The sequence below is a fragment of the Canis lupus genome, chromosome 25 (assembly GCF_003254725.2).
Source record: "Canis lupus dingo isolate Sandy chromosome 25, ASM325472v2, whole genome shotgun sequence".
NCBI lineage: Eukaryota > Metazoa > Chordata > Mammalia > Carnivora > Canidae > Canis > Canis lupus.
In genome coordinates this window covers 48,133,911-48,155,275 of record NC_064267.1, presented here as the reverse complement: position 1 = coordinate 48,155,275, position 21,365 = coordinate 48,133,911, and the positions used below count along the sequence as shown (strand labels likewise).

The window sequence follows — 21,365 nt, the reverse complement described above, 5'->3', positions numbered from 1 at the left end:
CATAAACACCTGCCCCCGCCCCATCAAACACACCAGTTTTGCTCAAGGAAGCACTTAAATACTGATCACTTGTTGGCTTGGGAAATGTCCAGACTGATAACTTCTAAAATGCTGCCCTTAGACACTATAGAAACCTGAAACTATAAAAATAGGCAACATTTTCCAATGGAATACGTTTTCTGTTTCAAAGAGTAATATCCTAGATATTCATTGTGGAGGACCCGGAACACACAGGAAAACCTAAGAAAATGTGATTCCCATGGTTGCAGCACTGATGACCACCAGTAATGACCCAATGAATATCCCTCTTGATTCTTCCACGGATCTGACACGTGGGCTTGCACATACACGTGTGCACACACACACGTTGCCATTACAAAAATAGACCGTGTTTCCTAGGGTGCCTTCCACCCCATGGCTGCTGTTCTAGGACTCCTAGGTTGGCTCCTGGGGCTTCTGTGAACAGGTGGGATTACCTGGCAGGGTTTTCCAGATGTCTTGTGTGTGGATGCTCACTGGTGCCCAGTGACCAATCACTATTTGGACAGAAAGTTTCACCCATTGGTGGTTGGAATGAGGCAGCCCCCAAGTCTATATTTTAAGATGAAACGTACTTACATTGTTATTTGGGGCAAAAGTGAATCAGAAAATGTTATTGATAAATTTCACTCTTTATTGTCCTTTTGGCTCCTCTTGGGTTCTCAGTATAAGGAGGAGAAAATTAGTGCATGTGCAGCCAGACCCTCCTCTCACATTGGAGAGGACTCCGGGCTCAAGCCCATTTTGGAGTGAGAACATGAGCTACTGTTGTGTCCAAAGACTTGTCCTGGGGAAGAGCTCCATGATGTCTGTCCAACCACACTTCTTTGGAAACAAAATATTTTGATTTTTATGTCTTTAAAATTAATGGTTGTTTCAGCATAGACACAGCTTTGGTGAGTCCAGTCTACACGATGCGTTTCAGAAATGAAGATGATGGGAGTTTAAAACTACAAGGCTTCTTAAGGACCAAGCCTCCCGTTTTCTTTCTTAAAAATGAAGAATCCTACATTTTGGTCTTTTAACAGTGTGGGGCCCTCGTTAATATGTTTTTCTTGGTCTAACAAATATCTGGGTGTCCACAGTGCCAGCGCCCTTGGGTCATGGTTAGTAGGAGCTACAGGGCCTTAGCAGCGACTGTCATTGGCATATAGGGTTTGGAATGCAAGAGCAATAGTTTGATGCTGGACAGTTAAGGTGCAATTCCTAGGAAGCTGGAAAAGCCACCCATTCAGGGTGCAGAGTGTCCTTCCACAGGGCAGCCTCCAGGTTGTGTGTCCTCAGGTCTGGGAAGTCTTCCCATGTCCATTTCTGGAGAACACGGAGGAGTGGGAATGAAATAGCTAAACACAAGTGGCCAGGACTGAGAGCTTTTGCAACAAAGATAGGACGAACATGAGCCATGTGGGGGATGCTTGGGGGCAGAAAGAGAGGGGATGAGGCAACCATTTGGCTTGAGCTTCACACTAAAATGGGAACCCACCGGCAAACAAAGAGTCAGTTTTGGTGGTTGAATAATTTTGCCTTTCTCAGTCCCTTGTATGACATTTCTTGAGACCCAGGCATGTTCCTTCAGTTATTGGCACATTTGAAGGGAAAAAAGTTATTTTTGTGAATTGCCATCATTTTATTCTGGCTCCACTGGTCCTTCCAAAGGCTCTTGGTAGGGCCTCTAGCTTTCTGGGCTTCTGAGAGTGTCAGCACTGAGGAGATACCAGGGGGAGGAGGCGGCCCAGTCTCTGTGCCTGGGTGATGGCCTCCCCACATGATCATGGAGTGTGTTAGGTCAATTCTGAGCCTCAGTCCTCTGTACGTCTGCGTCTGGTGCCTGACAGTTGACCCAAGCTTTGGTTCTCTAGCGGAAGGCTTTGGTTTCCTTTTACTTCTTGGTGTAACAGATCTGCAGACACTCACCGCTTCTGCAACTGTGAGCCGCCCACGTGAATAGGCCCATGGAGATGTCAGCCGTGCGCAGGGAGAGCATGTTGGCCGCTCCCATAAACTTGTAGCGTCGTCCACTCCAGAGAGTTCTGTCGGAGGAAGGTTCCCAGTTTTCAAGCTTTCAGATAATGGTTGACATTAATGCCTCTCTTTCCCAGCATGATCTAGAGTTTGCCAGAAAACTCTGTAAACAGAGCTGTTTTTTTTTTTTTTTTTTATCGTGGAAGGCCTGTAAACTTTTCTTTCCAGGCATCATGGAGAGAGCGTGGCTTTTGCTTTGCAGCTGGGCTGCATCAGAAGTATGCATTGAAAACATAAACTTCCTTAACTGGAAAAAGAATGCTTCTGTGTCTTCAAAATAGCTTTGCTCTGTGACATTTTTGCCGTCGTGGGTTTTTTATCAGTGGCGACACTTCTTTTACTTACTTGTTTAACTTGGCTGCTCTTGAAGGCCCTCAGCTACACACAGACACACACTTGTGCACGCAGATGCACACACTCAAAAAGGATCTCTCTTTTCCACTTTAACTTTTATTTCCCATCTGCTCGGCTCGTGGTGAAATGGGCGGCCTCATTTGTGAGCTATATTCTGAGAGAACACAGCTGCTATTTTGCGGAGGAGTAGAGAGCGCCATAGCTTTGAGTTGCAGTTTCTTCGCTGGGGTGTTCATATTGAAAGTACCGGAAGGCAGATGGCCCTGGGACCGGAAAGGGAAGCTATGTAGCTCATTTTACCTGAAATTATCCAATAACGATGGCTGGCGTTTGGGATCGGAGGGAGGTTGGTGAGCTCCTGCCATGGAGGTGGTTGTATTATTGCTGTGGGTGAGAATCAGGTGCACCCCATGGTGCAAGGGCGGAGATGGGGGCCTCGGGGAGGCCAAGAGGGGTTCCCTCCTCGGAACTCTCCTCCTCCTCGTCCTGACAGCCTTGTGTTGAGACCTCCAGCCCCATGCGCTGGGGGTGAGGTCCCTAGCATGTCCTCATAAACGCTCTTTCCTCCTCCTGTCATTAAAGACATATGCAAGTTGCCCAAAGAAGAAGGCACGTGCAGGAAATTCATGTTAAAATGGTACTACGACGTGGAGACGAAAAGCTGCATGAGATTCTGGTACGGAGGTTGCAGCGGCAACGAAAACAGATTCGATTCACAGAAAGAATGTGAAACGGTTTGCACTCCTGGTAAGTGGCTGATTCTTCTTTGGTGTTTGCTGCTTTTGCGAAATCAGAGAAGCGATCCGGGCCGACTATGCACCTCGGTTAAGATAGTTGAACGACGATGATTACGAGAGAGAGAGAGATGACAGAGGAGGTCGGTGGTGTCTTTAGAGAAGGAAGATACTCAAAAAGAACACAGGAAATTCATTTTCTGAACTAGTATCATTTCCTAAAAACATCCCTGTAATACTTGGATTCTTGCCGACCAAGAAACACAGGGCCCAGCTATCCCTCCCTCTTCATCGTTAAATGATCACGCTTTGAGTGATACTAATGTTGGCACAGGGGCCACCCATGATCTCCGTGACGTTGGGCAGCCTGACTGCTGATGTGGTAAGGGCGGCCTCCCTGAGAGCCCAGGGAAAGCGCAGTGTGTGCAAAGGCCCGGGGGCCAGGCGAGGCAGCAGACAGGCTCAGACTGCCCACAAGGCCCCAGACCCATGGCCAGGGAGAACCAGGGGGGCCACGCAAGGCACTCAGCAGAAAAGCAAGGTTAGGGGGGAAACCCAGAGGCCGCGGGACAGTTGTGGTAAGAAATGCTGCATCCTTTTCCATCAATAATATCACCCTGCACTTCTCTCTCACCCCCCCCCCCCCCCGCCCCGGCCTGCCCCTCCACCGACGCTCAGCGCTCGTCAACCCCGGGGTCATCGCTGCCATGGGGACCTAAGCGTGGCCGACCGGGACCACATACCTCTTGAAGAAGAAGGAGTCAGCCGTGGCGAGTCGTCTCTGTAGAAGCTCTGGGTATAGACATCCGCGCACTGTTCCATTTCCTGCTTTGATTTGCCCTCGAACTTGGGAGGAACCGATCTGCAGCATGACCTATCGATATGGTGCTAAATGTGTCTGTGGACTCCGTGCTCTCCGTCTCCAGGCAGTTATATCGTATACTTTGAACGTTGTGTAATAGTTACCCACTGCTGGTGTTTATGTGAACATTTCTATAAACTCAGACCCGCCCCCCGGCCCCTGCCTCCCCACCCCGGAGTTTCACACTATGCCACTTTGGGGCGAGCGCAAGGTCTAGAATAGGACTCCCCACTCACCGCGGCTCTGTATGCTTCTGCTTGGTTCATCCCTTCCCTCTCCAGTAGGCACGACGTTAGGTGGAAAGCCTCGCATGGGGAACAAACAAGAGTCCCGCTTTTCAATTCCCGCCGCCACCCCACCCTCCCCAGTTCCCAGATTAGACTTCAAGCCGATTTTTCCTTTTCCAAAGCCTCTGACAAATGACCCAGTTAGAAGGAAGCAAAAATCCCTTCATCTTTGTGCACTGTTGTGAGACCAATGCCTTCATTAAAGAATGAAAAAAAAAAGAAAGTCATAATAGAGAATATTTTTGGCATTCCTCTAATGTTGTGTGTTGTGGTTTATTATTTTTTTTTGTGCGGGGCGGGGGAGGGTGATTAATTTTAATTTTAAAAATTTTAGGAAATTTATACAAAGAAACTTTTTAATAAAGTATATTGAAAGTGTCATGGGTTTGGTGTGACTGGCTGTCTTGTTTCCCTATAATAGCACCTGCTGTCACGATGACCCCCGGCCCAGGGGAGTGGGGCCCAGCCTGGCATCTATCCTTTTGTTCCCAGGGCGGACAGGGGACTCTGCTCCATCAGGGAGTGAGGGGAGACCGGGGCTCAGCCCCCTGGCCCTGCAGGGCTCTGGGACGCGGTGGGTCACCTTCCCAGCTTAGGACCCTTTCTGGAATCTTTGTGATCTTCAGAACCAGGTGGCTTTTATCCTGTGCTCTACCTTCTGGTTGAACCCACAGCCATGGGCTCTTTACCTGCTTCTTCTTATTTTTTTTAACCCTTTTCCTCTGTTAATAGTTTTATTTTTAGGAGTGATATTGGTATTGTAATTTTGTTTTATTTTTTTTAATAATAAATTTATTTTTTATTGGTGTTCAATTTGCCAACATACAGAATAACTACCTGCTTCTTCTTAGTCATGTTTCCCAGGGTTGGGTTTGCTCCCGCCCCACGGTGGCTGAGAGATGAGAAACCATTGGCCAGGAAACACTAGCCCTTTTCTATAGTCTCAAAGACCAAGTGCAAAATTACTTACTTATTTATTTATTTATTTATTTATTTATTTATTTATTTATTTATTTCCTTAAAGACCTTTTCCTCCCATCTTCAGAAGTAACACAAGAGCGGGCGCTGGGTGGCTCCATTGATGAAGCACCTGCCCACGGCTCAGGTCGTGATCCCCAGGTCCTGACTCCGAGCCCCACGCCGGGCTCCTTGCTCAGCGGGGAGTCTGCTTCTCCCTCTCCCTCCCCCTGCTTGTGGTCTCACGCTCAAATAAACACGTAAAATCCTAAAAAAAAAAAAAAAAAAAAAAAAAAAAAGAAAAAAGAAATAAAAGAAGTAACACATAAATAAATACATGTTTAGGTGGCATCTGAAGCCTACTTAGGAGAGAGGCTGCGTTAGTGACACACCTGCTCTGACAAATGCTCCCGACAGATGCAGGGACCTTGGGCGTGGGCAGCCCCGCCTTATGTAGGATGGGGATGTGTCCGTCAGTCCATCTACGGAGTGGAAAGACAGGAGGTCAGAGAGTGTGCCGAGCCCCCTGTGATCCACTCCCTGTGACTTCCACCCAGATCTTTGGGTGAAATTTCTAAATTCTCAAAATGAACTCAGGGTGGCCCATCTGCCTAGAAAGCGGGGGAAGAACTGAGCTTTGTGGCCATGTCAAGGTAGCGCGGAGACAGAGAAGGGGAAGGACGGGGTGGTTGCAGGAGCTCCCCCAACCCCCCTCCCCCATGGGGAATTGGCAGAAATTTGAGGGATGACTCAGGATTTCATAGGACATCGGGGAAGTGAGTTTACCTGCCTTCTTTGGGACTGAGAGCCTGCTTGGACATCAGGGGAGCTTCCGAGTAACCAAAAAGCTTCGGGAACTCCTCAGATGCTTTCACCATCAGGGTGCCCCCCAGACACGACTGCTCCATCCTGCACAGGAGCCCTGTGGGGTTCCTCTCCCCTTCCCTACTGGGGGTGAGCAACCCTTCCTTCCCAGGGGCTCTCTCTGCCCTTGAGGTCACTCTGACACCCCCTCCTCTTTAAGGGCCCCTTTTGAAGATAAGGCCAGCCCAGGGGACTTACACAGAGCTCGGCGATGGTCACAAATGCCCTTCAAGTGCATGTTCAGCCTGGGGTGGGGTGGGGGGAATGTGCACTCTGCGAAGTTCTCAGGGACAGCGCCCCCAAAGTTCCCCGCCCCCGGGGGAACAGCCCCTTTTCCTTGTAAATACGCCTGCACCTCCCCTCAAGCTGTGTGCAAGCCGAGGTCATGCATGGGGGCAAGAAGGTTTGCAGTGGGGACTGGGGAGGGGAGATCCCTGGGCCCGGGTGCGAGGTGGGCCGTCGCCGGGGCTGCTGTAGGCGGTGACCATGGGCTCGGCAGCTACGGCGACAGAGCTGGACTCTCACAGCTTTGGGGGCTGCACGTCCAAAATCAAGGAGTTGGCAGGGCCGTGCTCCCCGGAAATCTGCAGGAAACCCGGTCTTGCTTCTTGGCTTTCTGGCGACCCCGGGGCTTGCAGCTGCCTCCCCCCGATTCTGCCCCCGTGTGCACATGGCTGTCTTCTCACAAGGACATGGGTTGTATGGGATCAGGGCCTGCCCTACACCAGGGTGGCCTCACCCCATCTAGTTAGAGCTGCGTTGACCCTATTTGCAAATAGCCTGACCTACTGGGGGATTAGGACTTCTGATCTATCTCTTTTTTGGGGGGTGAGGAGGGCAAGGGAGCTCACAATTGAGCCCATAAGACAGCGTTAGCATTTCCATACCTGCCCCCACCCGCCCCCCGGCCCGATGCTCCGGGGCCAGCGGCTCCCCCAGTGAGGGCTTTCGGCTGAATCCTATCACTGTCAAGTCACTTGAGGTTATGAAAACCGTCACAGATGGATCTCAAGGCTGGGGCCCATTCATTTTAAAACTTAAATCCCAGGATGCCTGGGGGGCTTAGCGGTCCAGTGTCTGCCTTCAGCTCAGGGCGTGACCCTGGGGTCCCGGGATCGAGTCCCACGTCAGGCTCCCTGCAAGGAGCCTGCTTCTCCCTCTGCCTGTGTCTCTGCCTCTGTCTCTGTGTCCCCCATGACTAAATAGTTAAAATTAAAAAAGTAAGTAAAAAAGAAAAATAAAATCCCAGATACTCTCCACAGCCTTTTACTGTGAGCCACAGCGTAGGCTACACTCATAGGGTCGGAGTGGAGGAGCCCGGGGCTTGCTCTCTCCCCAAGTCCCCTCTGTCCCCAGGCCCGGGGAGATCCGTGCTAGAGCACCCCGTGGGTCCCCGGGCTGGGCAGTGCTGGCATTCGGCTGCTGCCCGGCTGTCGCCCACCCCGCCCTGGGCGCGCTCCGCAGCAGGCTCCCAGGTGGGCTCGTGGCCACACGTGCTGTTCACCGGGGGAAACTGGGGCCCAGCTAGGGTGTTGTGGCTTCTGGCAGCCTTCCTGCCCCTTCCTACCTCTTCCTGCCTCTTCCTGCCACTTTTCCTTCCCCTTCCTTCCACCCTTCCTGACTCTTCTCCCATCCTTCCTGCCCCTTTCATTCAACTTTCCTAGCTCTTCCTTCCACCCTTCCTGCCTCTTCCTACCACCATTCTTGCCTCTACCTGCCACTCTTCCTGCTTCTACCTATTACCCTTCCTGTCCCTTACTCCCACCCTTCCTGCCTCTACCTGCCACCCTACCTGCCTCTTCTTCCTCCCTTCCTGCCTCTTCCCACCACCCTTTCTGCCCCTTCCTGCCCCTTCCTGTCACCTTTGGAATTGAGTTCCTTCCCTTCCCCAATGGAGGTGACAAAAGCAATCACTGCTTTGCCCTCTAAAGGCGACCTATCCCATGGTCCTCTTCTGCCTCAGCAGTGACTGTGGAGTCCTCAGGGCAGTGTGTTCTGAGCTGAGCCTTTGGTGATCCACTGTGAGCACGCGGGATCTACCAGGCAGGCAACACCAGCCTCCTTAGGCATGCAATGAGCACAGAGCTGTGGGCTCTGGCCCCCTTTTGTGATGGGCTGAACATTGCACTTCCCTCCTCACCCCCAGGTCCTTACCCCAATAGCATGCGAAGCTGGCCTCACCACACGTTAGTGACAGGTGGACATTTTGCTGAAGACACGTTGAGGGGTCTGGAGAGAAGTTTCTCACATGTTCCATGGTTTGCTTCACACAAATTCCATTGCACAAGCTGCCTTGGCCCCAGATGACCTCACCCCCAGCAGCTGCCTCAAATCTCTCCTTCCTCTTCCCTCACCCAGCTGCTTGTAACCCTCCATACCCTTGGACGTTCCAGCCCACTCCTTGGTGTGGGTACTTTGGAAGGGAAAACAAAAGCCCAAGAAGACGAACGGTGGGTGTCATGCTTCTTGCACTATTCAAGGAACATCTATTCACCCCATCACATTTTTTAAAAACTCAACTTTACATGCGATAAAATGTATCCATTTATGTGTATTGTTTGATGAGTTTTGACAAATGAACGTACCTACCTTACCCTCCGCACACTCAAGATGTGCAAAATTTCTATAATCCCAACTGGCGGAGTGTGTGCAAGTTTCCACAACTTTGCCAGCAATCAGGGATGCGCAAAGGTTCTCTTTCAAAAGTATTCCATGCGATTTTATTTGAGATGATAAAAATCAATTCGAGGTGATCAAAATGCCCAACAAGGGAATGCTTAAATTCAGCTTGCTTTGCCAACAACAACAAAAATAAGTAGCTGGCAAATATGTCATAATGTTGACAAATGGCCCATGCCATTAATCAATTGTGGTTTATGGTAGAATGTTAAAAAAAAAGGACACAAATCTGTATGTTTAATACAATGATTGCATATATAACATGCACACACACACACACACACACACAAACATGTGTTTCTTTCTAACAAAGAGAAAACATATTAAAAGAAAATGAAACGAAATTTTCCTGGCCAGCTACCATGCTGTCCCTTCCTTTCCACCTAGACCCTAAACTCCAAGTTGCCTTTTGCCCCCATATTAATTACAAAATGGAGTTGAGCAGCCATCAGTGAGCTCAGCCACGCCAGATTCTCAATTTTAGTACAAAGATCCCATTTTCATGTAATTCTGTTTTGTTCAACAGAGACAATCAGTTATGTTCATTCATTTGATAGATACTGAGGATATCGTGTGTGTCCCCAAGGGGCTCGTCTTCTCATGGCGGGAGACAGACAAGAGTTGAAAGGTGACATGAAGCCCGTGCCCAACTACTATGGGAGCTGGTTGTGCTGGAGGTGGAGGTGGCCACCGAATTCCAGCAGGGTGACCACGGGGACCTGGCTGGGGAGTCCACTGTGAGAAAAAATTAAAAAACTAAAAACACATGGGGATGGTAAGGGAGGTGGCCAGGTGGCTAACCGAGGAGGGTTCTGGACAGAGGGGACCCTAGAGCCCAGATGCATCTCTAGTGTAGGAAGAGCACCCGGGAAGGCCACTGTTGGGCTGTGACAAGTGAAGGGAAGGCCAGGGAGTGCACTGGTGGCCACGTAAGCTGGCTAGCTTTCGCTCGGTGACATGGGAGCCACTGCTCAGCGGCAAATGCATGCTCTGCCAAGAATTCTAACAGGCCCCCTAGCTCCTGTGCATGACAGGACATCAGAGCAATGAGATGGTGGCACCAGTGACGACACTGTGGCATAAATTCAGGTGACCGTGAGAGGCCAACAGTGGCCAAGGCCAAGAAATAGCAGAGGAGATGAAGTACAGGCTCTGGGTACATTTTGATCCAAAACATACAAAAATTGATATAACCTTTGTGTTCAGTTTTTCACATTTATTCTCACAGAGGGACTAAAGTTCTTGTTTTACATCATCTGTGATGACTTTTCATTCAGCAAAGTGTGGTCTGAGCAGCAGGAAACCTGACCCCTTATAGCTGAGAACTTCTTTTCAAGACTTGTCTTTTGCCAGACCATGCCACAGACCCTGCAGCCCTCCCTGACACCCTGGGTGTGCCCCTGACCCGAATGGCCATGAGCTTCTTTCTGGGGCTGCTTCAAAGAACTTCCAGTCTGGCCGTGTAGATGTGGCTTGCAACTCCTGTTCTGGATTTGGTGAGCAAGACCTAATCTTCTCTCGGGGCGATGCCCTAAGGGTTTGGTCCCTCCTAGCAGCTAGTGTGAAATTGAATTCACTTCTATCCAGCAGTGGCTGTGTGTCAGGCAATGTATTGGGTGCTTCACCCAAGGCTGTGCTGTCTGGTAGCAGGCACTTCCCTAGTTTTACAAATGATGAAACGGGGGGTCAGAGTGGTCCAGTTCATCCAGCTAACAATCTACTGGGGGCTGTATCATTGTGACCTGGAAGCCCTCCAGACCTTCCAATGACGTGTTGGTTCTTACGGGACCCTCACCATCATTCTCCAGGAGCTTCGGACTGCTTCCCTGGGTGCTGGATTTCAGCTGTAGCTCTATCTTCTTCCTCCACAAAGCACGCCCTACCCAGGACCCTGCCCAAGACCTAGTGTTACTCTTCTTGGTCAGAGAGTCTCTCTCCATCTGTCCTCCTTCCTTTTATTACAACTATTCTCATCTCGCTCTCATTATCCAGCACTGCTCTTCTCAGGGAAGGACTCAGAGAAGGTGGATATTTGGCTGAAGTTTAGGGCGTGAGTAGTGGGTGGCCTGTTTGAGCCTCTGTGGCCAGATCATGGGGACATCTGTTTGGACCCAAGTATTAGCCCCTTTCAGTCCATTCATCTTCATCTTTGCTGGATTTGTGCACATAAGTGCCTTCTGCTCCCCTCTCGCCAACAACTTCCTACAGAACTAAAAAATAATAAATGAGTGGGGAATACCAGAAAGGGAGACAGAACACGAGAGACTCCTAACTCTGGGAAACGAACAAGGGGTGGTGGAAAGGGAGGTGGGCAGGGGGATGGGGTGACTGGGTGACGGGCACTGAGGGGGGCACTTGATGGGATGAGCACTGGGTGTTACACTATATGTTGGCAAATTGAACTCCAATTAAAAAATATGTAAAAAAAGTGAAAATAAAAATTAAATAAATAAATAAATAAATAAAATGAAATGAAATGAAATCATAATAAGCACGAATGGAAACCAGTCTTTTCATAGGAAGCCAATATCATGAACCCAGGAGGGCAATTTTAAATTTCTTCTCCCGTGGTGATTCATTTTCAGGGAATGGATCAGATTTCCCTGCCAAATTCTCCTTGTTGTCAGATTTCCAGCTGGACCTGCTTGTTCCTCGGGATCCACGGTATCTGGGGCCCAGACATCTGGGTGCGGCTTCCAGAGAGGTGGGGGGCTGCTGGTGGTGTGGGAGCCGCTGAGCCACCATCCGGGGCTGCCCAGGGCCTGCTTCTTTCCCGATCTCAGTTTGCTGGTCTGAGCTTTAACGCTGACTGTGCCTCTCACCTTCCTCCGAGCACCATTGGATTCCCAGGGGGTCTTCTGTCCATTTGGAATCATGACTCCAGAGTTGGGACAGTCCTTCAGATGTTCAGAGGCCCTGTGTGGAGCCGGTTCAGGGATGCCTTTCCACCTTGTTCCTGATTTTGTAACCCACATGGTCAACGTAAAATTGCCAAGGAGCGAAATACCAGCCAGAGACGGAGTACTTCAAGTCCGGTTGTAGCCCGGAGACATTTGGTGGTGGGTAATGGGAAACAGCCAAGGGAGAAAGGGCCTCTGTGCATAACGAGAGCACCTTCCAAGTAATACTCAACCTGGAAAATAGATATTATTTTCCTGCCTTAAATCAGAGGTGTCTGTGAAAACCCTCAGGCCGCGGTTGCAAAATGTCATCGCGTGGAAGGGGTTTGGGCATCTGCAGAGGGAGCTCGCCAAGCATGTTTGAATTCAAGAAGAATGCTGAGGTTCCAGGACTGGCACTACTTTTCCAGGAGATGTTAGAAACAGATTTGTAGTACAACCTGAAATCTGGCATTGTGATGCCCCCAGATATGGTTTTCTTTTTTAAAATTCCCCTGGCTATTCGGGGTCTTTTCTGACAAAGCTGTGGTCATCAAGACAGTGTGGTACTGGCACAAAAACAGACACATAGATCAGTGGAACAGAATAGAGAATCCAGAAATGGACCCTGAACTTTATGGGCAACTAATATTCGATAAAGGAGGAAAGACTATCCACTGGAAGAAAGACAGTCTCTTCAATAAATGGTGCTGGGAAAATTGGACATCCACATGCAGAAGAATGAAACTAGACCACTCTCTTTCACCATACACAAAGATAAACTCAAAATGGATGAAAGATCTAAATGTGAGACAAGATTCCATCAAAATCCTAGAGAAGAACACAGGCAACACCCTTTTTGAACTCGGCCACAGTAACTTCTTGCAAGATACATCCGCGAAGGCAAAAGAAACAAAAGCAAAAATGAACTATTGGGACTTCATCAAGATAAGAAGCTTTTGCACAGCAAAGGAACAGTCAACAAAACTCAAAGACAACCTACAGAATGGGAGAAGATATTTGCAAATGACATATCAGATAAAGGGCTAGTTTCCAAGATCTATAAAGAACTTATTAAACGCAACACCAAAGAAACAAACAATCCAATCATGAAATGGGCAAAAGACATGAAAGAAATCTCACAGAGGAAGACATAGACATGGCCAACATGCATATGAGAAAATGCTCTGCATCACTTGCCATCAGGGAAATACAAATCAAAACCACAATGAGACACCACCTCACACCAGTGAGAATGGGGAAAATTAACAAGGCAGGAAACCACAAATGTTGGAGAGGATGCGGAGAAAAGGGAACCCTCATACACTGTTGGTGGGAATGTGAACTGGTGCAGCCACTCTGGAAAACTGTGTGGAGGTTCCTCAAACAGTTAAAAATATACCTGCCCTACGACCCAGCAATTGCACTGTTGGGGATTTACCCCAAAGATACAAATGCAATGAAACGCCGGGACACCTGCACCCCGATGTTTATAGCAGCAATGGCCACGATAGCCAAACTGCGGAAGGAGCCTCGGTGTCCAACGAAAGATGAATGGATAAAGAAGATGTGGTTTATGTATACAATGGAATATTACTCAGCTATTAGAAATGACAAATACCCACCATTTGCTTCAACGTGGATGGAACTGGAGGGTATTATGCTGAGTGAAGTAAGTCAGTCGGAGAAGGACAAACATTATATGTTCTCATTCATTTGGGGAATATAAATAATAGTCAAAGGGAATATAAGGGAAGGGAGAAGAAATGTGTGGGAAATATCAGAAAGGGAGACAGAACGTAAAGACTGCTAACTCTGGGAAACGAACTAGGGGTGGTAGAAGGGGAGGAGGGCGGGGGGTGGGAGTGAATGGGTGACGGGCACTGGGGGTTATTCTGTATGTTAGTAAATTGAACACCAATAAAAAATAAATTAAAAAAAAAAGAAACAGAAATAGTTAGCACAATACCAAATGATGGTGGAGTCGGTATATTCAAGAAAGAATACTTCTATTTTTAATGGGAGCAGTTGTGTTTGGTAGGAGCATTCTGGTTCAAGGAGCTCCTGGTCATTTGTGAACCAGACCTCTAGGAGCACACCCTGACCCCTGGCTGGCAGGCAGCTGGTTTGGGAAGTATTGTGTGGGAAGCACAGTTGAGGGAACTGAGGAGAAAGACCCAGAGAAGTCAACAGAAAGTGTGTTAACTTTGAACATGTTCCCACTCTAGCTGGGGTGGCTGTGGTCAACTGGAGCGTCATCACCCCAGGGAGCTGCCAGGAGGTGGTGAGGGTATGATGGGGAAGGGCAGGAGGGGTGCTTCTCTCTCGACTCTTATGTCTTTTGGTTGGGGCTACCTTGAGGGGTTGGGCCCGCACGCACTGTTGTAGAGGAAAGTCCTCAGCCTAGAAGCAGAGAGACGTGGGCCCTTGAGGTGGGAAGCTGTCAGCACACCTGAAACCATCCACCTTGGCTGCAGGAGAGCTCACAGGTGGGCCAAGGAGGATGGCATAAACAGCACCGGCTGCCAGCCTGTTTGGACAAGAACCCATAGGAACTGAAGTGGAGACGTAAGATCGAGTTGAGAGAGGGTTGTCAGAGAGAGCTGCAGTAGACACTTGTGGGAGCAGCCATGGGCAGATACTCTGAGCTCTTCCCAGCAGCCCGTGAATGCCCAGCACTCCCCCAGGTGGGGGGCGGCAAACTGTCTCATAGGTAAAGGACCATACAGTGTCTGGGGGTCCAGGGGCTCTAGAAAGAGCCATAGTGCTTGTGGTGTGAATCCTAGCTGTGGCTCTGGTTGCTCAGCGACCTGGTTCCATTTTTGGAAATGAAACTGGTTGTCTGGTCTTCCCATTGTTGCTGTTAGCTACCTAGTATCCTTCTAATAAAGTAGTTTCCTGTGCATGGTGAGGAGAGAAGTTTCTGGCCCTTGCAGCCCAAGGCCTGGACTGATGCACAGGAAATCATCCCATCACTTACTCAACAAACATTTGCTGAGCGTCTGTCATGTGCCAGGTGCTACATGAGGCATCCGGATACAGACAAGCAACAACCCCCTGCCCTCACTGAGTGCAGGTGGCGGGGGAGACGGGCAGCCAACATCAGACCACGCAATAAATAAGATGGCATCAGCCGGGGCCGAGAGGGTCTGTAGAGGTCCCGGGACAGGGATTGGAGGGGTTGGGACAAGCCTTTCTAGGAGCTGGTTTATGAGCTAAAACCCAAAAGGGTGAGAGGGAGCCAGCCATGGGAGGACCTGGAAATGGATTTCAGGTTGAGAGAAGAAGTGGGTCAAAGACTCTTTGGAGTCTGGCATGTGGAGTCTGGCACTTTGGAGAAGTAGCAGGGTGGCTGGTACGGCTGTGGCACGCAGCGGAGGGGTGATTTGAGGCACTGCAGCCCTGGCTAGAGAAGATGGAAGCTTGACCCAAGTGTTGGCCACAGACGTGGAGAAGAGAGGACAGGTTTGGGCTCACTGTGGGGAGTAGAGTCACTAAGACGTCCTCATGACTTAGACACATGGGTAAGAAAAGATGCTGTGCATAAAAGTTGATGATGCCTTTCATGGAGATGAGCTACAACGGGAGGGGAATATCATTTTTGCTGTGCCATTTGCTTATTGTCACAAGTGGGGTGGGCGGAGGTCGTCGAGAACTCTGGCCTGTGCATCTCAGTTTGGGAATCCTATTGCCCTTTCAAGTGGTGGTATCAGGAAGGTCGTTGAAGTTCCAGGCCGGGGCTGGGGCCAGGGGTTTAAATGTGGCAGCTTGGGATTATGACATATTTGGAGCTGTGAGTGCAGATAAATGGCCTGGTCTGCGAGCGTAGGTGAGGAAGGGAAGGGGGTCAGGAGAGGTCTCTCGGCACATGGACAGCTGGGGCCGAGCACAGGGGACGGACCCAGCCCAGGAGGCTGACGAGGAGCATCTGCAGCAATAGGAAGGCACCCAGGAGGGAAAGGGTCATGGGAAGAACGAGAGCAAACTGTTCAAGGACACGGAGGGCTCAACTGTGTTGAATCCTGCTGAGACCAGGCCAGGGAGGTCTAGAGAAGACCCGCATGGACGCTGACGTGTCGTTAGATGTTCTCAGCCGCAGAGAACTGAAGCCCTGTCTTGCATTGGCTTGGACTCTGGGGACATTTTTTACCTCGGCGGCACGGGAAATCTGGAGCCTGGGCTGTGGGACCGGTGGGTCGGTCAAGTGGCCCGAGGATGCCGTTGAGGGTCCGGGTGCTGACGTCGCTGTCCGGGGCTCTGCGCTCAGGCTGGTACCGCGATGCTCTCCTTTGGTCGCGGCACTATTTAAGGGACGGGCAGGACTGGCCTTTCTGTGGCCGTCTCGGGAGTGAGGGAGTGTCTCCCCACAGCCCCCAGCAGACATCCCCGGGCCTTCTCCTTTCCCAACTGGCACGATGGCTGGGGGGCAGAGAAGCCCTTCTCCCTTTGGGCCTGGGATCCTGAAGATCAGCGAGACCCTGGTCAGGAGGATGTGGGCCAACTGGATCCACGGCTGCGTCCATTACCGTGTGGGGGTGTGTGCGCATCCCCGGCGCGCGGCGGTCCGTGCCATTTAAGAAACTGCGTGTAGTTCATCCAGTGGCATAAGATTTACTCTCCTCAATTAATTCTCTTGATATTTCCTTTTTTAAAAAATATTTTAAATATTTATTCATAAGACACATACAGAGAGAGAGGCAAAGACACAGGCAGAGGGAGAAGCAGGCTCCCTGCAGGGAGCCCGACGTGGGACTCGATCCCAGGACCCCGGGGTCATGCCCTGAGCCAAAGGCAGATGCTCAACCGCTGAGCCACCCAGGCATCCCTTGAGGTTTTGGAAAATAGAACAGTGGTTGATTGTGAGTTTAGTGCAGAAGACTTCAAGCATTTCTCCATCTTTGTTCTTCTGTACTTAGTGGAGCAAGAGAGGAGCAAGAGCCTTATTTGTACACAATAAAGAGTTTGTCGAATTTCCGACCTCACCAAGGGGATTAAGGCTCCTCATGATATGACACGACGTCAGGATATCAAAAAGAAACATTAACTATTTCTAGAAACAGGACCTTAGGCATACGCGCTATTCACAACGAAGGCCCAGGGTTGGACCGCTCCTTATTCTATTCTTTCTATTCTATTCTATTCTATTCTATTCTATTCTATTCTATTCTATTCTATTCTATTCTTAGAATATATTTGGAAAACCGTTTCCTTCTGTGGGATGGCCCTGGGAAAGGCGTGAGCTGAGAACCCGGTCTGTTTAGCATCAAGCTCTAACCAACAGACCAAACAGCTTTGGTTTGTAAAGTAAATGTCTGAAGGGGATTTATGTGAGCGGCTCTCAAGCCTCTGCCACAAATGAATCACACAGGGATTGTGTTTCCTCAGACTATCAGAATGCAACACATCTTTCGGCTCAAATCTTCGCCTGAGGTTCAAAGTAAAAATCTATTTTCACTTAAAGGACGCTCGTGCCCAGCTCCGCGTGGGTTCCCTGGTTGTCCCCGTCGGGCTGTCTAGGATGGAAATGTGTCCTCTGCGCGGGGTCCACGCTTCTGTCCCCATAGCCGTCCGGTGGGACTTTCTCAGGCCTTTTAAGGAAGCGCACTCAGCCTCTGGAAGCATTTCAGGCGCCGCATTCCCGATTGCACACATGGAACCCATTGCCTGCCATTTAGCAGGAGAGCATCTGCCAGCGTGGCAGGGGGAGAGCTAAAAATAGCTGGGTGCAGTTCAGTAGGCTCAGCTGCCCGCCCCAGCCCGGCTCGTCCGTGCAAACACAGGGCCTGCGACCCCAATTCCCTCGTTCGGCAGAAGTCACTCCTCCATCCCCACCCCCAAATTAATTTTTGGTTTTCGGAGAGGAGCTGTACCAGCGTGGAGCTCCTTAGGCCACTCTGTCTTGTAACCGCCCTGACGGTGTTGGTACCTACCCCTGGGCAGCTGCGTCTCCTCGGTACCCCGAGGTCCCCACCTTCCTCACTACAGAGTTACAGGGTCAGCACAGAAGAACGGGCTGAAGAAATGCATTTGCAGCCAGCAGCCACGGTGACCATGTCTCAGAGGCCACCTGCAGGCTCAGCCCGGGCTCACTCACTCAGTCTCCTCGCTTTAGGCCTGGTGACACGTGCCACAGCCCTTTGCCGGGCAAGTTCACGGATGCGTAAGGCCGCAGGAGGGTCCACTGGGGCTGGAGGCAGGTGGGGGGAAATGTCTCTCTTAGAGGCATTCATTTTTGATGACTTTAAGACATTTCTGCCAAAAAATGTCCTCTAGGCAAGTCTGGCTCTTGGGCCACCAGTTTGCAATCTCTGGCTCAGGGACGTGGAGTTCAAATTCAATGTTGCTGCATCTGGTCTGTGTATATGGACTGTGCAAAACTTTGCGGCTTTGGCCTGGAAATGGAGTCCCCTTGGACACAGTGTCGCTGCATGTGACCCCAACAGAAGGACAGAACATGGGGTAAGGCCAGGAGGTCGTTGCCCTGTGCCCGACTAGGATGGTTGCCAATGATGTGTATGTGGCCATCCTGTTCAGCAACGCTGTTTTCATAAAGAATAAACAGCACGTCTTGGATGTGCTGGGCATTCAGGGCCACGAAGAAAGAGAAGGCCACCTGCAGTGTGAGCCAAATGCTGAAGACATTTTCATAAATGAAGTTCCCGTAGGGAGAAATTTCTGGAAATGAAGCTACAGACCACGTCCTCCTTCTCAAACTGGCCTTGGGGCTTGGCCTCCTTTGGTCATCATCACATGTGGTAATGATAAAGTCTGAGCAGATCCAGGCACAGCCATGGCTAGAGTGTGCTGGTGGGGTACATGTGAGTCGTAAGGTCTAGCAACTAATTTGGTGCGTGTTGGCTCTCAGAGCCGTGTGCTGTGTGTGTCACCCTGCAGGCTCGGCATTGACAGCACTGGATCCGATCAAGCCTTCCTCTGTCTGGTCTAGTCAAGGAAGCAGATGTGCACACAGCGTCGGCAGCACTCTGCAGAGGCGTGATAAAGACGTGCCCACGACCCAGAGCCCCTGGGAGCCGGGCTCCCTGCAAGGCAGCTGGGGTAAGAAGATAGAAAATCTTGGCCTTGGGGCACCTGGGTGGCTCAGTGGGTTAAGCATCTGCCTTCAGCTCAGGTCATGATCCCAGGGTCCCGGGATCAAGCCCCACATCAGGCTCCCTGCTCAGTGGGGAGCCTGCTTCTCCCTCCCCCTCTGCCCCTTCCCCCGCTTTTGTGTTTGCTCTCTCTCTCTCTCTGTCAAATAAATAAATAAAAATATTTAAAAAAAAAAGAAAAGGGATCCCTGGGTGGCGCAGCGGTTTGGCGCCTGCCTTTGGCCCAGGGCGCGATCCTGGAGACCCGGGATCGAGTCCCACATCGGGCTCCCGGTGCATGGAGCCTGCTTCTCCCTCTGCCTGTGTCTCTGCCTCTCTCTCTCTCTCTGTGACTATCATAAATAAATAAATAAAATCTTTAAAAAAAAAATAAATAAATAAAAATAAAAAAAATAAAAAAAAAAGAAAAGAAAAGCTTGGCCTTGCTCTTAAGTAGCATTCGGTGGCAACTGTACCAACGAACACGAGGAGGTATCTCCTCCAGGGGAGGTGAGAATAAAGAAGAGAGAAGCGCCTCTGAGTCGGCCCAGGGGCACCAGGGCGACAGGACAGCAGGGCCGGTGGCTCAGTGTGGCTGTGAAGCACATGGCGTCTCTGCTCCGTGTGTACCCGGGGTGCCAGCCAATGCTGGGAGGCTCTGGAGGGAGGAAGCTCAGGGCACGTGAGCTTTGCTAGCCAAAGAGGGTTAATATAGTGAAGGTGGAGGATCATCGATTAAAGCTGTAAGTGGGCCAATGGCACGATTACATTTCGTTGTAGCAAGACAGTCTCGTCCCCATTTGTGGTCCTCACGAGCTGTCGGGTTTCCGTCAAGGGGAGTGGGGAGGCAGGAAGAGAGGCTATGAACGGCCTGTCTAGAGATGACAAAGACCGTCGCTGGGGCTGTGCGACAGGGAGGGACAGAGGAGACGCAAGGCCAGAACGAGAGGACCAGGTGGTGGCTGGCTGGGGCTGGCGAGGACGAGGGTGAGCCTCTGGAGCCTTCCAGGTCTGGGTTATGGAACGGGGCACAAGGTGGAGCAACTCCTTGAGATGGGGCTCACGCGGTGAGGTATGGAAAGGTCAGGAGAATGACCAGCCCTGGTTTTGAGGTTCTTACGGTGCATAAGCTGATAAGCCAGCGGTTGGCCACACAGGTGAAGCGGAGCGGGGAGGCCGTTGGATGACACATTCAGGAGAATCTGGGCAGGGTTGGGGCCTTGGGTGCAAATGCTCTTGCCCACAGAGACGTGTGGAGAGCGAAGGGAAGCAAGGCGGGCTCTGGGGAGCTCGGCAGGTAAGGATAGAGCTGGAGGTGGGAGCTTGAGGGGGCTTCACAGGGAACAGGAGAGAGGGGAGCTGCTTCTGCAAGCAAAGGGTGAAGGAGGAAAGAGAGTCCAAGGGAAAGAACGTTAATTGTTGCGGGCTAAACAGATCCCACTGGTGTTTCTCCTTAACGGATCATGATTCTGCGGTATTTTTTTCACGCACTCGTCATCTTTCACGCCAAGGCATGACCCATGATTACACCAGCTCATTTTTTAACCACCCACATCGTTCCGTCCTTTCACTATCATAAATAACACGGCGACAAGTAACCTCGTGCATAGATCTTCACACGGTTCTCTTTTTGTTGCTGCAGAATAAATAGTAAGAAATGGAATACGTGGGCAGGACAGCCCTGGTTCTTGTGTCCGGGTGCGCATCACCAAACTGCCCGCCAGAGAAGTGACACCAATTTCCCCTCCTACTGATGCGCTTTTGAAATGCTCTGTCTGTCTGCTAGGGAAAATGTTGATTTTATCAAATCTTCGCTCGTTTCATATATGAGAATTTATGTTGCATTGTTTTGATTTTTAAATTGTCAGAGAAGTTAAAATTTTAAACAAATTAAATTCAACCTAAATAGCTGCAAAAAAAAAAAAAAATGTCTAGCAGTAACAGACACAAGGGCTCTTCCAGGACAGAGACAGGGCTCCGTGTCCAGCACCCATCACGTCACGTGCTCCCAGCAAAGATGCAAGCTCTTCATTTTGGAGACAGGGCGACGGAGGCTCAGGAGGTTTTGTAATTGCCCTGAGTTGCACAGCTGCTAAGTGGACACATATTGGCTTTTGAACTCAGCACAGTCTGAAAGTCTGTCTTGCTAGCTGTGCTATTTTATTGTTCTGTTTTAAAGAGTTCTTCACTTAATTGAGTGGCTTTCACTCATTGCACATTTTTAAAGTATTCACCATTTTCCTTATATTTTTGTGGCTTTACATTTTTATGAACTCACACCTATTGCTTTTTCTCTGGTTCTACCGCCATATGTATTAAATGTCATCTCTATCTCCAGGTTGGGACTCCGTGTCGCAGACACTGTCTGGGCCCCAGTCCCCTGGCTCTTCTCTGGCAACTGCCCCCTTGCGTCAGAAGCCACATCTTACTCAAAAACTGCAGCAAGGGGCAGCAAGGGGCAGCAAGGGGCAGCAGGGTGCGTTTCCATTGCCACGTCAGGCAGGGATGAGTTTTGGAGTGGCTGGCTTGGAGAGCTCAGGCTGTGGCTATCACCTCCTGGGTTCCACAAGCTGAAATGGAGAGGCAGCTCACCAGGGTGC

At 50.3% G+C, this 21,365-nt stretch overlaps 1 protein-coding gene across 1 annotated transcript in view; it reads left to right on the top strand.

Annotated features, from left to right (window-relative positions):
• Positions 1 to 4,679, top strand: part of COL6A3 (collagen type VI alpha 3 chain) — an 81,509-nt gene extending 76,830 nt beyond the window's left edge. Inside the window, exons 42-43 of the mRNA XM_049101171.1 lie at positions 2,998 to 3,162; positions 3,828 to 4,679. Coding sequence (XP_048957128.1) covers positions 2,998 to 3,162; positions 3,828 to 3,868 — 206 coding nt within the window. The 3' untranslated portion in view covers positions 3,869 to 4,679. The remainder of the gene's footprint in view (positions 1 to 2,997; positions 3,163 to 3,827) is intronic.
• The last annotated feature ends 16,686 nt before the right edge of the window (positions 4,680 to 21,365 follow it).